The 12,984-nt window shown below is 40.3% G+C and overlaps 1 protein-coding gene across 1 annotated transcript in view; it reads right to left on the minus strand.

Moving 5' to 3' along the window:
- The window catches only part of MYO1D (myosin ID), a 366,899-nt gene that overhangs the window by 248,409 nt on the left and 105,506 nt on the right, over positions 1 to 12,984 (minus strand). The window contains exons 5-10 of the mRNA XM_066263321.1: positions 12,708 to 12,761; positions 10,936 to 11,031; positions 9,189 to 9,305; positions 7,219 to 7,422; positions 4,260 to 4,405; positions 4,068 to 4,182 (exon numbers count right to left, since the gene is read on the minus strand). Of these exons, the coding sequence (XP_066119418.1) occupies positions 4,068 to 4,182; positions 4,260 to 4,405; positions 7,219 to 7,422; positions 9,189 to 9,305; positions 10,936 to 11,031; positions 12,708 to 12,761 (732 nt within the window). The remainder of the gene's footprint in view (positions 1 to 4,067; positions 4,183 to 4,259; positions 4,406 to 7,218; positions 7,423 to 9,188; positions 9,306 to 10,935; positions 11,032 to 12,707; positions 12,762 to 12,984) is intronic.

The following is a 12,984-nucleotide window of genomic DNA, read 5'->3' on the forward strand; positions in this document are numbered from 1 at the left end:
TCCAGCAGCTTATTACCATGCACGGAGAACACTCGCAGCCTGACTGAGGCAAGGTGTACTTCATTTGAAGATGGGAAGCTCGTTATCATACATTCTGACCTTGGGTTTTGAAGTGTTCCGTCTCATTTAGGAGGTACCTACACCGAAAGTGGTCTCTTTTACCTTCTATAGGATCTATAAACTCAGGATCGGCCGTGAAAGTGTCTCATGCACTTCTGTTTCATGCTACTGAAAATCAAGGACTCATGCTAGTTATTTGTCTGTGGTTTTCAGTTCCACGCCTAGTCTTCCAAGTTCTCTTCTGTGTTCCATGGACTACAAGTCTCAAACTGGGTTTTTTTTACTTTATTTTTTATACTTTGCTGGTTTGTCTAAATCAGTGGTTCTCAAACCACTGAGAGGATGAGTTCGCCCCCCTGGGGACATTTGCCTATGTCTGCTGCCATTTTTAATGGTCATGACTGGAAGAGTCTTACTGGCATCCAGCGGCAAGAGGCCAGGGGTGCTGCTAAACATCCTACAATGCACAGGCCGGGTTCATAACAAAGATTTCTATGGTTCCAAGAGTCAGTAGTACAGTGACGGAGAAGTCTTGGTCCAAATATTTAATTGTATTGTGGCATTTGTTATATTTCTAATTAGGGGGAAAAGTTATTTCCATCTTTGGAAAAAAATATTCTCAAAATACTCAAAAAGCAAGAACTCTACATTATTCCTGGCCAGGGCACACAGGAGAAGTGCCCATCTGCTTCTCCACCCCTCCCCCTCTCCTTCCTCTCTGTCTCTCTCTTTCCCTCCTGCAGCCAAGGCTCCATTGGAGCAAAGTTGGCACTGAGGATGGCTCTGTGGCCTCTGCCTCAGGCGCTAGAATGGCTCTGGTTGCAACAGAGCAATGCCCCAGATGGGCAGAGCATCGCCCCCTGGTGGGCGTGCCGGGTGGATCCCGGTCAGGCGCATGCGGGAGTCTGTCTGACTGCCTCCCCGTTTCCAACTTCGGAAAAATACAAAAATACAAAAAAAAAAAAAAAAAAAGGACTCTACATTAATTAATAGCTGAAAGTTTAGACTTTGGGGCTATGGAATTAGAGACTAAGTCTTTTGTCCCAGGGAAGTAAGTCCCTAAAATTCAAATTATATAAACCAAAAGTGATTAATCTTTGCTGAAGAATGCAGTTACTTTTAGTTTGTAACTTTTATGATGCTTCAAGTAGTGGTTTCCAAACCAGTTTCTTCTTCCAGCAACCTGGCATTCCCAGGAGGTTTCTTAGGGGACCCAGGGGGCAAGCAGAGGTGTGATGGGGTGGGCTCTGGGTCTCCCATTTCCACTCCAAATCAAGAAGCTTTGTGCCTGAGAGTCAAGTTCTCAACAGCTAAAAATGACCTGCCAAAACTAGAGCACCAAAGACTTTTAAAACTGAATCAATTAGACAACCAGACATATGAGCCTACTGAGGAAAATCCACACACCATGGGTAGAAAAACACTTGTCCTGAAACCAGTCAAGATTCTAGATCTAACAACCAAGGACAAATAACAGAGAATCCTATTTGATTACACCTCAGGAATCTGATCAGCAAAATCCAGACTCTGGAAAACACTACAGAACAAATGATCCATTTTTTTCAACAGGATTACAAGAAAAGAGAGAGAGAGAGAGAGAGAGAGACGTGGAGATGAAAATCTGTAGCTATGTGAGAGAACTATCAACCAATCACAGTGTAGGAACCTTATTTGGATCAAATTCAAACACACTGTGAAAACAAAACAAAAACAGAGTAAGACAACTGAGAAAATGTAAAATGTAAACACTGACTAAATATTTGGTATTAAGGAATTACTGTTAATTTTTTAGGTGAGACAATGGTATTGTGGCTATGGTTTTTATAAAAGTGTTCATTTTGTAGAGAAACACACTGAAACATTTACAGATGGAATAGATCACATTCTTGTCACATCAGAGTCTGAAATTTGCCTCAAAATAATCTGGGGGTGGGGGTTGGTACGGAGGACACTAGATAAGCAATCTCCTAATAACTGTCAAAACTGGGCAACAGAAGCATTGAGTTTATTACATTGTCATTTCTGCCCTTGCTCTTAAATTGTACATTTAAAATTTCCATTAAAAAATAGAATTAATCACTATGTTCAGAAGTCTGGGGTTTTTTAAAGGAAATACTTGCCCTGAATAGTAATTCTAATGTAGGGGGAGCTTGCATATGGTCAGGAACTATTATTATCTTGGAGTTAGCCTTCTGTTATCTCTACAACACATATTTCTTGGTTTATTTCGCTGAGAATTTTTGCATGTTTCGTTGTTTTGTTCCTTTTGAAATAGCCTACTGCAATTGTTGGCTTTCTCTGTGTCAACTCTGTGGAATTTGATATGCTGATTATGAAAGGACATTTTTGACCAGTATCTCTGAATCCCATCTGAATAACAAGCTTTACGAGTAACTTGGCTATAAAAATCTAAGCCTCGGTTATAATTGGGCATTTCATTATACCACATACTCATTCTAAGAGAGCTGCACATAAACTTTATTGAATTGAATTAAATTACATCTTAAATGTGCTCTAAGAGTTCACTGCTTAAATTTAAATGGTTGGTAATCCTATTATAAAGTAATAGCACACTTTGATTTATTTTATACTACTATACTTAAATAAAATGTTTGTTTTTAATGTTTATAATGGTATTTAATGTTTAACACATGGTGAAAGAAAGGCAAAGATGCAGTTTGAGGCAGGGAAGCTGCCATTGCCTCCTTTTCCTGACTGAAACAGACAAGTAGAAAGGTGGAAAGGAATAGAAACGTAATTTTAGTAGTCTTTCAAATGGTTTTTCCCTGCTATAATGCTGAATATAACAATACAAACATTGACTTTATTTTTATTGTCTATACCATTTGTCAAGACAATAAACAATTTTATAAACACAGAAACTTATGAAAACTCTGAAGTTTTTGCATTGTTCAAGTCTGTTCTTAAAACTGTTTAAAATACGCCTGACCAAGTGGTGGCGCAGTGGATAGAGCATTGGACTGGGATGTGGAAGGACCCAGGTTTGAGACCCCGAAGTCACCCCGAAGCTTGAGCGCAGGCTCATCTGGTTTGAGCAAAGCTCACCAGGTTGGACCCAAGGTCGCTGGCTCAAGCAAGGGGTTACTTGGTCTGCTGAAGGCCCGCGGTCAGGCACATATGAGAAAGCAATCAATGAACAACTAAGGTGTCGCAACGAAAAATTGATGATTGATGCTTCTCATCTCTCTCCGTTCCTGTCTGACTGTCCCTGTCTATCCCTCTCTCTGACTCTCATCTCTGTAGAAAAAAAAGAAAAAAAAACTGTTTAAAATACAAATTTAAAAGAAAAATGACTAGGTCTCACTTCTGTCATGAGCAGGAGGTCTAAAGGTCATGCTTTTCAGCCATGATCTCTGGCTCCGTACTGACAGTACCAGACTAGTTTTACTCTGACAAATATTATAATTCACAGCGAGCCACCACAGAGAGGTAATAACTAAAATGTGATACACAAGAAAGAAGTGGAAACAGAATTTACTTGTTTTTGTGTAAGGATTTAGGTAACAGAAATAATATTAACTGAAGACTATACAATGTCATTCAGTTTACAAAGCAAAGGAGAAAAAAAGGAGTAAGAGGAGAAAAAGAAGGAAGAGGAGGAAGGAAAAGAAACTAAATTTGGAAGCGAAGTTCAGCCAGTTTAAAGCCAAAGTTGCAGCTCCAAGGAACTTATACATGATGCTCAATTCTTGATAGACAGGTGTGAACCAGAAAACCCACGTGCTATCAGCTGTAAAGTGGAAACGTGAAAGTTACCGACTATAACTCATCATTCTCTGGGCACCAACAGGGCATCTTTTAAATTAGAAGAATCCCAACTACCAACCCTCAAAGTGAATTGTATTTATACATCCCAAAAAGAAAAGCTAAAATTCTGGTGTTTCACAAACACAAGGCAATTTTTGAAAACAGCTTTGAAAATGGTACGCTTTGACAATATCAATGATCTGGGAGAGGCACGAAGACGTCCCCCAGGGGCCACTCACGTGCTTCCAGGGGATCCCTTCCCGCTGGTACTCCTCCTGCTCCTGCTTCAGAACCAACTGAATAAACAGCTGCTGCAGTTTCTCGTTGCAGTAATTGATGCAGAACTGCTCAAAGCTGCAAGGAGAGGAATACATTAAGTGTACACAAATAAAGAGTAAACCATAGTGTCTGAAACATCTAATCTGGTTTACCTGTTGTTGTCAAAGATTTCAAAGCCATAGATATCCAAGACCCCGATAACAGTGTTTTTCCCATGGACCGTGGTGTCATAGTTCTTGACCTCAATGATGTCATTGATGCGAGTCACGATCCAACAGAAGAGGCGCTCGTATATTGCCTGTGAGGAAAACAACACCGCAAATTCTTGCCTGTCTGGGAATGAGTCTCTGTTTAGGTTTGTGATACCTTTTAAATTCCTATTCTCTCCTTACTAGTCATCATAACTTATGACCCAGAGCAAAACAATAAGAACAAATGCAGATTGTCTGATAAAAAAGACCATGATGAATGCAAAACTAAATAGTTTGGATTTTTAAGATTATTATCAGTCGCCCTATGTATTCTGACAGCCTTCCCAGGTATGTTTCTGTGCCCGGCTCTTTCAATAAATCGCCTACTTCCCTGGATAAGTCACTTCATTGCTTTGCTGTTAATCCCATCAATTATAAAAAGCAGGAAGCTGCCGAGTTAATAATTACATCCCACTAAAGCTCTATAAATTTGAAAAATATAAATATTGATTTACAATGCTAAATGAAGATCTGGGCCAAAGGCTGCAGTTTGAAATTGCCTGAGAATCAAAATACACATCCAGTATACACACACCCAGTCACTCTCCTTACTGACACACACCTGCCTCCACTCTCCCTGCCCCCTTTCCTCTTCACCCCACCCTGGTCTACACTCAGCCCCACTGCACGGCTCTGAGCTGACTCACCTAGCACTGAACAGTAGGAATGGAACACTTTTCCCAATGTTATGACCCCACGGCAGCCCTCTCCTCCTAGCTCAGGTTCCCATGCTTGAGCCCACCTGACAACACTCTTCGATGTATCACAGCCAACTCAAACTGACATCCTGTCAAGACTCTCGATCTTCCCACCCCCCAAAACTGCTCCTACCCTAATACTTTTAGCTATGAATAAATGATAAGAGAAACTTAGGAATTTATTCACTCATTCAACAAATACTTGCTGATTACTTGCTGTGTGCAGTTTGTTGGTGATCCAGTGCGAAGCAAACATAAACATGGTCTGTCTCCAAGGAACTTAGGGAGTAAGGTGGAGGAAAATCTCACACACACACACACACTCCTACACACACACACTCTCTCTCTCTCTAAAGGACTGGTGCACAGGATCTGAGGAGAATTGAACCTGTTCAGAGTTCAGAGAGGCCAGGGCAGCCTTTTCTAAGAAAGTGGACTGAGATCAGCATGCGTAAGCATTAACCAGAAAGGAGCAGAGAGAGGAGAAATCAAAGTAGAGGGAACAGCATGTGCAGAGGCCCTGTGGCTGGATAGAGAAAGGGACAGACAACATGTAAGGCCTGATAGAAGACTATGGTGCTGGAGTGAAAAAGGGAGGCTAGAATATGGTATGAAATGAGGCAGGAGAGGCAGTTTAGAGCCAGACTACGTTAAGGAATTTCCTTGATTCCATCATTCCCAGGCAAATAGGTCCTGTGGATTTTATCTCTAAACAAGTGAGCACCCTCTTCTTCCCATTGTCATTGCTACCTTTCTAGTCTAAGCTGCCAGTCCCTCTCCTGGGTCATGGAACTATCCTTAATTGGTCTCTTTGCTTCCATTCTTGCCCTACCCACCTCCTTTTCCCCCCTAAGATTCTCCATAATAGAGTCTATATAATCATTGGGTCACTAATCTTCATACAATATCAGGGTAGTTAACTATTTCTTGGACCGGCATGCAATTTCTGGTGGACTGACAGTTGAAAACCACTGTCTTACACGACGAGATGTTCAAATACACTGGTAATGAAAACCTAAAGTAAGAATGAGATACTACTATGTACCCATAAAATCAGTGAATTTAAAGAGTGTCCTTTGACCTGACAGGCTCATTCCTGGGAATCCATCCAACTGAAATAAAAGCACTTGTGTGTAGAGATAGATGTACTGGGTGAATTTGCAGTATTATTTCTTTATTCCCCCCATTGATTTGAACTTTTTTTTTTAAGTGAGAGGAGGGGAGATAGACTCCCACATGCACCCTGACCAGGATCCAGTGGGCAACCCCTATCTGGGGCCAACACTCTGACAAACTGAGATATCCTCAGCACCTGGGAGGTCAATACTTAAACCAATCAAGCCACTGGCTGCAAAAGGGAAAGAAAGAGAGAAGGGGAGAGGAAGGGGAAGAAAACCAGATGGTTGCTTCTCATGTGTGCCCTGACCGGGAGTTGAACCTGGGATGTCCGTACACTGGGCCAATACTCTATCCACTGAGCAAACCGGCCAGGGCCCCTCCCATTGATTTGAGAAAGAAAGATAGAAAGAGAAAAGGGGAGGTGGTGAGGGAGAGGAAGGGACAGAAAAGCATCAACTCATTTCACCTAGTTGTTCCATTTAGTTGTGCAATGAGTATTGATTGCTTCTTGTATGTGCCCTGACTGGGAATCAAGCCTGCGACCTCTGCATGCTGGAAAATACTCTATATACTGAGCTACCCGGCCAGGGCCTGCAGCATTGTTTGCAGTGGCAAAAAGGAAACAAGGTGAATGCCTTAGAAGGAGAATGGCTAATAAATTATGGAAGCATCACCACACACTGGTACACAAACAGATAGGGTGAGAACTCCATCCGTGGATTTGAAGGGGACTTCCACGGAGCATTACTGAGGGAGCAAAGCAAACTGAGAGGGGCTCGGGCAAGCGAGGGGTCCTGCGAAGCAAGCATCATTAATCAGCCTGCTAGCCAGTCAGCTCTGAGTTCCTCAAAACATTTCCTAGCGGTGATGCACCCAGGTGGGGGGGTTTATTGAGATGGTGATGGCCAAAAAGTATCATGACAGTTTCTAAAAGCCTTACCTAACCTACTTTCAAGAAACATCTGAATCCATCCCCGCAGAACATCACTAAAACTGCGCCTGAGAGCAACACCAGGCCTGGAGAACGTGAGTTAGAACCCCACCTTAGCAAAGGCATCCCTGCCGTAGCTAGCTTCCTGCTCCGTGTGCTGCTTGTCAATGATGTCGCGCCCAGTGGCCACAGTCCGGTAAAGGAGGGCCTTCTCAACCATGTCCGCCTTGGTGGAGAGCAACTCTGCAATGACGGACACCACCTTGCCATTTTCAATAAGGGGCGTGTCGCCATCCACGATGAATTTTAAATTTCCCTACACCAAAAGGGAAGAAATGAGACAGCATTGCCAATGAGATTCTGATTGTTAGAGAGACACTTGCCAATTTAAGACATAATTCAAAGTGACTTTGTTTGTAGCACCTATTTTCCTAGATATATTATATATAAAAACATATAGAAAGTTAGCACTTCATTTTTTCCTCTTCTCCAGACAACCATCTACTTATTTTTAAATTGAATTTATTAGGGTGACACTAGTTAATATAATTATAGAGGTTTCAGGTGTCCAATTCTACAACACATCTCTGTAGACAACATCTCTGTTAATTTTCATTATCTGTTTTTGATGGGCTGATGTTTTATATTTTTAGGTGGTCAAATCTGTGATTCTTTTGCTTAATCTTTCTTTGGTGTCATACTTTAGACCATCTGTACTCCAAAGATTTTATAAATATTTAATAGTTTCTTCTAATAGGTATACAGCTTTTTCTTCTATTTAAGCTTTTAATTCCACCTAGAATTTGCTTGTATGTGGTGTAAAGTAAAAACCTAACCTTATTTTTTTGAGGTTAGTTGCTCCAACACTATTTATTGAATAGTTTAGCTTTTCATCCTGATTTGAAATGTTACCTCTGTTGTTTAATTAAATTCCCCCAAGCTTTTGAGTCTATTTATATTCCACTCATTCAATAAACACTAACATTCAAGCAAGTGTCCTACACATGAGCTAATCTGTTGCTTAATCTGGTGCTGAATTTACAACAAGTTTTAAGGTGTTGTAGCTTGTATGATCATTTAAAATCTGGTAGAAATCACTCACGTCTCCTCTTCTCCCTTTCCCTCCCCTACTCTTCTTCCTTAGTACATTTTGTTTGACCTTCATACATGTTCATTATTCCAGGTAAACTCTATAATCGTATGTCAACCTAAAAACAAAATTTCTGTGTGGATTCTGAAGGATATTGTTATATTTATAAACTAGTTTAAAGAATGACACAATTTATAATATGAAAGTCTTCCTAGTCAGAAACATTTGTTTATGCATGATATAATTTCTATTGCTACGTGCTAATTTTATATAGGTCCTGATTCACTTGCAGGTAAATCTTGCTATAGTAAATTGAAAGGTAATTTTTATTCCATATTTGAATTCATGTTGCCACTCATTAATTATAACGAAATATAATGTTCATTATACATTTTAAACACCTCCAATTTTATAAATAGGAATGAGAGAAATCTGACATGGTTCTTTACTTCTTCTAGGTTAGGTGTGGTGTAGTGGAAAACAGTTGGACCAGAATCCAATCAGCTTGGTCCATGGTGTGGACTGCCGTGAACTCTGTGCCTTTGAGACGGTCCTGTCAACCCTGCAGGGCCCCCTTCCCAACCTGTAAAATGAGACAGTCAAAATTCCAGTTCTAATCATCGATGATTCCAATGTTTCAGATGCGGTTAGAAGTTTATTCTGTGCAAAGAATTTTAGTTTCTACTGCTGACAGTCACATCCTGGCTGAATTCCTTCATTCCTGAAATTAACCAGTTCAAAGTCTGACACACGGGTAAGATTATCAAGTAAAGCCAGTCTCAGAACCTATTGTGGTCAGAAAATCCCTCCTGATATTACAATATCATGGAGAGAACTAGATATAGTAGTTTCTTCCAAACAGGAGACATTTTCTTTACTTAAATTACTTTTTAAATCTATAGGATAAAAAACCCCAAACAACCCAAAATCTTCTGAGAAAGCACTCTGTCCCCACGGGGGGGCAGCAGCTTCTGAGAGGCATCCACACTCACCAAGTGAAGAATAGCAGCCAAAATTTTGTACACTGTCTGAATCTCCTCAGGTTTGAAGCCAATTACTTTCATGGCATCAGCTACGACTTTGAACTCCGCAGCATCATTGATAGAAGACTAGGAACGAAAACAGAAAAGTTAAGTCAAAGTCTTTCCTATGAGCATTAGACTCCAATCACTGTTGAGACTATATTCAAGTTTAGTCAAGGTCTTGATGCTTTTGTAGTAAGTCATGGAGTGTCCAGAGAGAATACAAATGATGCCCAGGGTAGAGATGTCCTTTAGCACACACAATGCCCACTTGTGTCTGAGAGCCGCTGTCACATAGAAGAAACGCCCCATACTTTTCTGGGATCATCAGTGAGGGAGCAAGTCCTGAGCTGCTCTGGGATGGAGACTTTTGAGTCTTATCTTACCTGCAATCCACAATGTCTAAATTGTACAGCATCCCTATATTTCGGAATAGTTAAGTAAAATTATATAGTGTGCCATACTTTATAGTTAAAGTAATTTGATTAATTTATATTTGTGAACATGGAAAGATATCAATAATCACATTATTAATATAAAAGCAGGTTTGTTTAATCAGGATTTATTGTATGAATTCATTTATAAATATCTACACATAAACTGCCATCAATAATTATTTCTGGGTGGTAAGCTTTAGCATATTTCCGTTTCCTTTAGGTTAACCTTTATTTTAAGTATAGAACCCGTTCCAGGGCTCCTGTTATGTGTTTTTATTCGAGTGGAAGGAAAATGGGGGAGGAGGAATAGGAATGGAAAACTGATGAAATGGGAACCTAAGCTAAATTTAGCTTAGAGAAAAGGCTAAATGTTCATTTACTACTTGCTCTCTGTGGGGAACTGTGGGCTGTTTACCTACCAGCCATTCCCTGCTCCTATATCTTTCTTGCTGAAAGAACCCTGATTGTTCACCCCTCCCCAATTTCATGTGTCCTTCAGGACTGGTCTCTCCCAGCCTCAGGAGGAAAATCTTCATTAGTCTAAACTAATTTTAGTGATCTTATTCCTCTTACCAAGTGACTGGCCAGCCATGGACAATAAGACATGTGGTTCCCTAGCTTACAAAGGGCCACACGCCAGGAACATTTCCTCTGACTGTGACTCCTGCAACTGCTGCTGCCATTTTGGGTCTGTGAGGACAATCAACCTAAGTAGACAGCCAAGTCCAGTGAGGATGGTGGAGCTGGAAGTTGGAGAAACACACACACACACACACCAAACATCTCGGTCCCTATCAATGTCAATAAGGCATTGAATTAACAGAGCTGTCTGAGACTTGTAGGATAGATATATCGATAGTTGAAAAGATAGATAATGAGTGCAGAACTTTGATAGTCATTTCAACCAAAATGCTTTTAAATTTCATTTTGTCTTAACAACTTGGCTTTGGCCCAATATATAGAATCCTCTGAGGTGGATTTCCTAGTCAGAGCAGTATTTTTATTGTGTCAAAATATAATAGAATTAAAAATGGAAAGGAAACACAAGATCACAAGAAAGAAACTTCTTTCCTGTCAGAGGGTAATAAAATATAGTAGTGGGTTATTAAGCAAAGTTGTTGAGTCAATAATGTAGTGACTCTCTGCCCCTGACAATTTTAATAATAGAAGAATCATTCCTTTGCCTAAAGGCAGCAAGGTAGGCCAAATAACTACTTCATGTCCCCTCTGATTCTTTGTCTGACTCTATAACTTAGCAATCTCAAAGAGGAAACACTCACCTTTAACTGAGCTCCTACATGGATATAGTTGTAGGATGAAAGGGATTTCTGGAGATGCAGAGAACGTAGTATCTGTTCTGAACCTCCTTGAAGTAACTGAAAAATATTTTTAAATAAATTGGCAAAATATATACTATAAACTAAATATACCAGATGGTCTAACAATGGCAATCTAGCTTTTATTCATTTTCTGGACTTAATTTATTTAGGTCCTCCTGTTTCTGCCTTTGAAGAATTATTTTTAAAAAATCTTGAAGGTGCCTGACCAGGAGGTGGCACAGTGGATAGAGCGTCAGACTGGGATGTGGAGGACCCAGGTTCGAGACCCCGAGGTTGCCCGCCAGCTTGAGTGCGGGCTCATCTGGTTTGAGCAAAGCTCACCAGCTTGAACTCAAGGTCGCTGGCTTGAGCAAGGGGTCACTCGGTCTGCTGAAGGCCCACGGTCAAGGCACATATGAGAAATCAATCAATGAAAAACTAAGGAGCCGCAATAAAGAATTGATGTTTCTCATCTCTCTCCCTTCCTGTCTGTCTGTCCCTATCTGTCCCTCTCTCTGACTCTCTCTGTCTTTGCCACACAAAAAATAAAAAATCTTGAAGGTAAATGGCTTCAAGAGTTATTGGTCATATGGAGAATGTTATACAATCATGAAAATATTTACTTTAAAAGTCTTAGCTCTTTCACAACATAACCAGTATAAAAGATTCTTGCTTTTACTGTGGTCATTTGTAAAACAGGAGCTTAGGCTCTGTGCTGGTCACTTGCTTAGCAGCTTCATTACCCAGACAGGATAGGGTTGTGTTTTGGAATTCAGAAAAAGTCACTATTGCCACAGAAGAGGTATCAGCTGACAGTCATATGCTGAATCACACTGGAAAAAAGTAGCTTTTCCTCAACAATCTCTGTATCTCAGGAAAAGACAACAACTGGGTAACCATGATCGTTCACATGTGGAAATCAATCTTAATGATTTCTAATTTTATTTTATAAAAGTCCAAGACAGTATTGTTTAATTTGGTCACCCACTTTATTTATTAGCACTGGTTTATATCACATTGGGCTTTCAAAAATTATAGCAATGTATTAAACTTGTTTTATGAATAAAATGATGTCAACAGGAGGGCTATTGTAAAAGATTTTGTCTAGGTCTCTAAAAGCATTCCCCAAAAAGGTATTCCAAAAAATTTTTTTTCCTAAGCAATCACAGCTCTGATGGGATAAAGAAGACAATTCTCTTGAATCATAAATCCAGGTATTTTTTTCTGCATAAAGAAAATCTTTATTGTCATTAACAGAAAACTTTAGAAGATCCAGGTATTTTTTAAAAAGTAATCTTATCGCTTTACTGACTCCATGAGCAAAACATACAGAGTCTGTATTACCATCTCTGGAGCTTCCAAATAGTGAACAACAGCTTCAATTCAAGATAACACAAAATTAATTTAACATATTCAGGATTTCCCACTGCAAAAGCTTTTTCCAGTCACTGAACTGTCACCAACGTGGCAAAGAAACACTGGGGATGCTCAACCAAGGCCATTATCTGGTTGGTTCATCACCCGCCAGCTCTTTCTACCAGTCGTGCTAATCACACCTCCAAAGAAGCATGTGGGGGAGGGGGAGTGCATGCATGTGCATGTCTGTAACGTGCCATGGGCTAAGGGAGGTGTGGGAGGCCATCCGGGACAGGGGAGAACCCCAACACAAACACACTCAGCTCCTGCACAAGCAGACAAACGCTTGATGATCTGAATTCCCGCCGACTACTAACCTGATAGAAAGAATGAAAGCTCCTTTCTCCTGGCTGCTGCACAATCACGCGAGACTAAGAAAAACAAAACAAAATTGTCAATCAGCGAAGGTATCCCTAAAACAAAACAGGAGCCACTTTCTCAGGGAGTCCACACCAAAAGCGCATTTTTTTAAAAAACAATTTGTTTTTTTATTTTTTTATTATTATTTTTTTTTACAGAGACAGAGAGAGAGGGGTAGATAGGGACAGACAGACAGGAACGGAGAGAGATGAGAAGCATCAATCATCAGCCCTT

The sequence above is a fragment of the Saccopteryx bilineata genome, chromosome 2 (assembly GCF_036850765.1).
Source record: "Saccopteryx bilineata isolate mSacBil1 chromosome 2, mSacBil1_pri_phased_curated, whole genome shotgun sequence".
In the NCBI taxonomy this organism is placed as follows: domain Eukaryota; kingdom Metazoa; phylum Chordata; class Mammalia; order Chiroptera; family Emballonuridae; genus Saccopteryx; species Saccopteryx bilineata.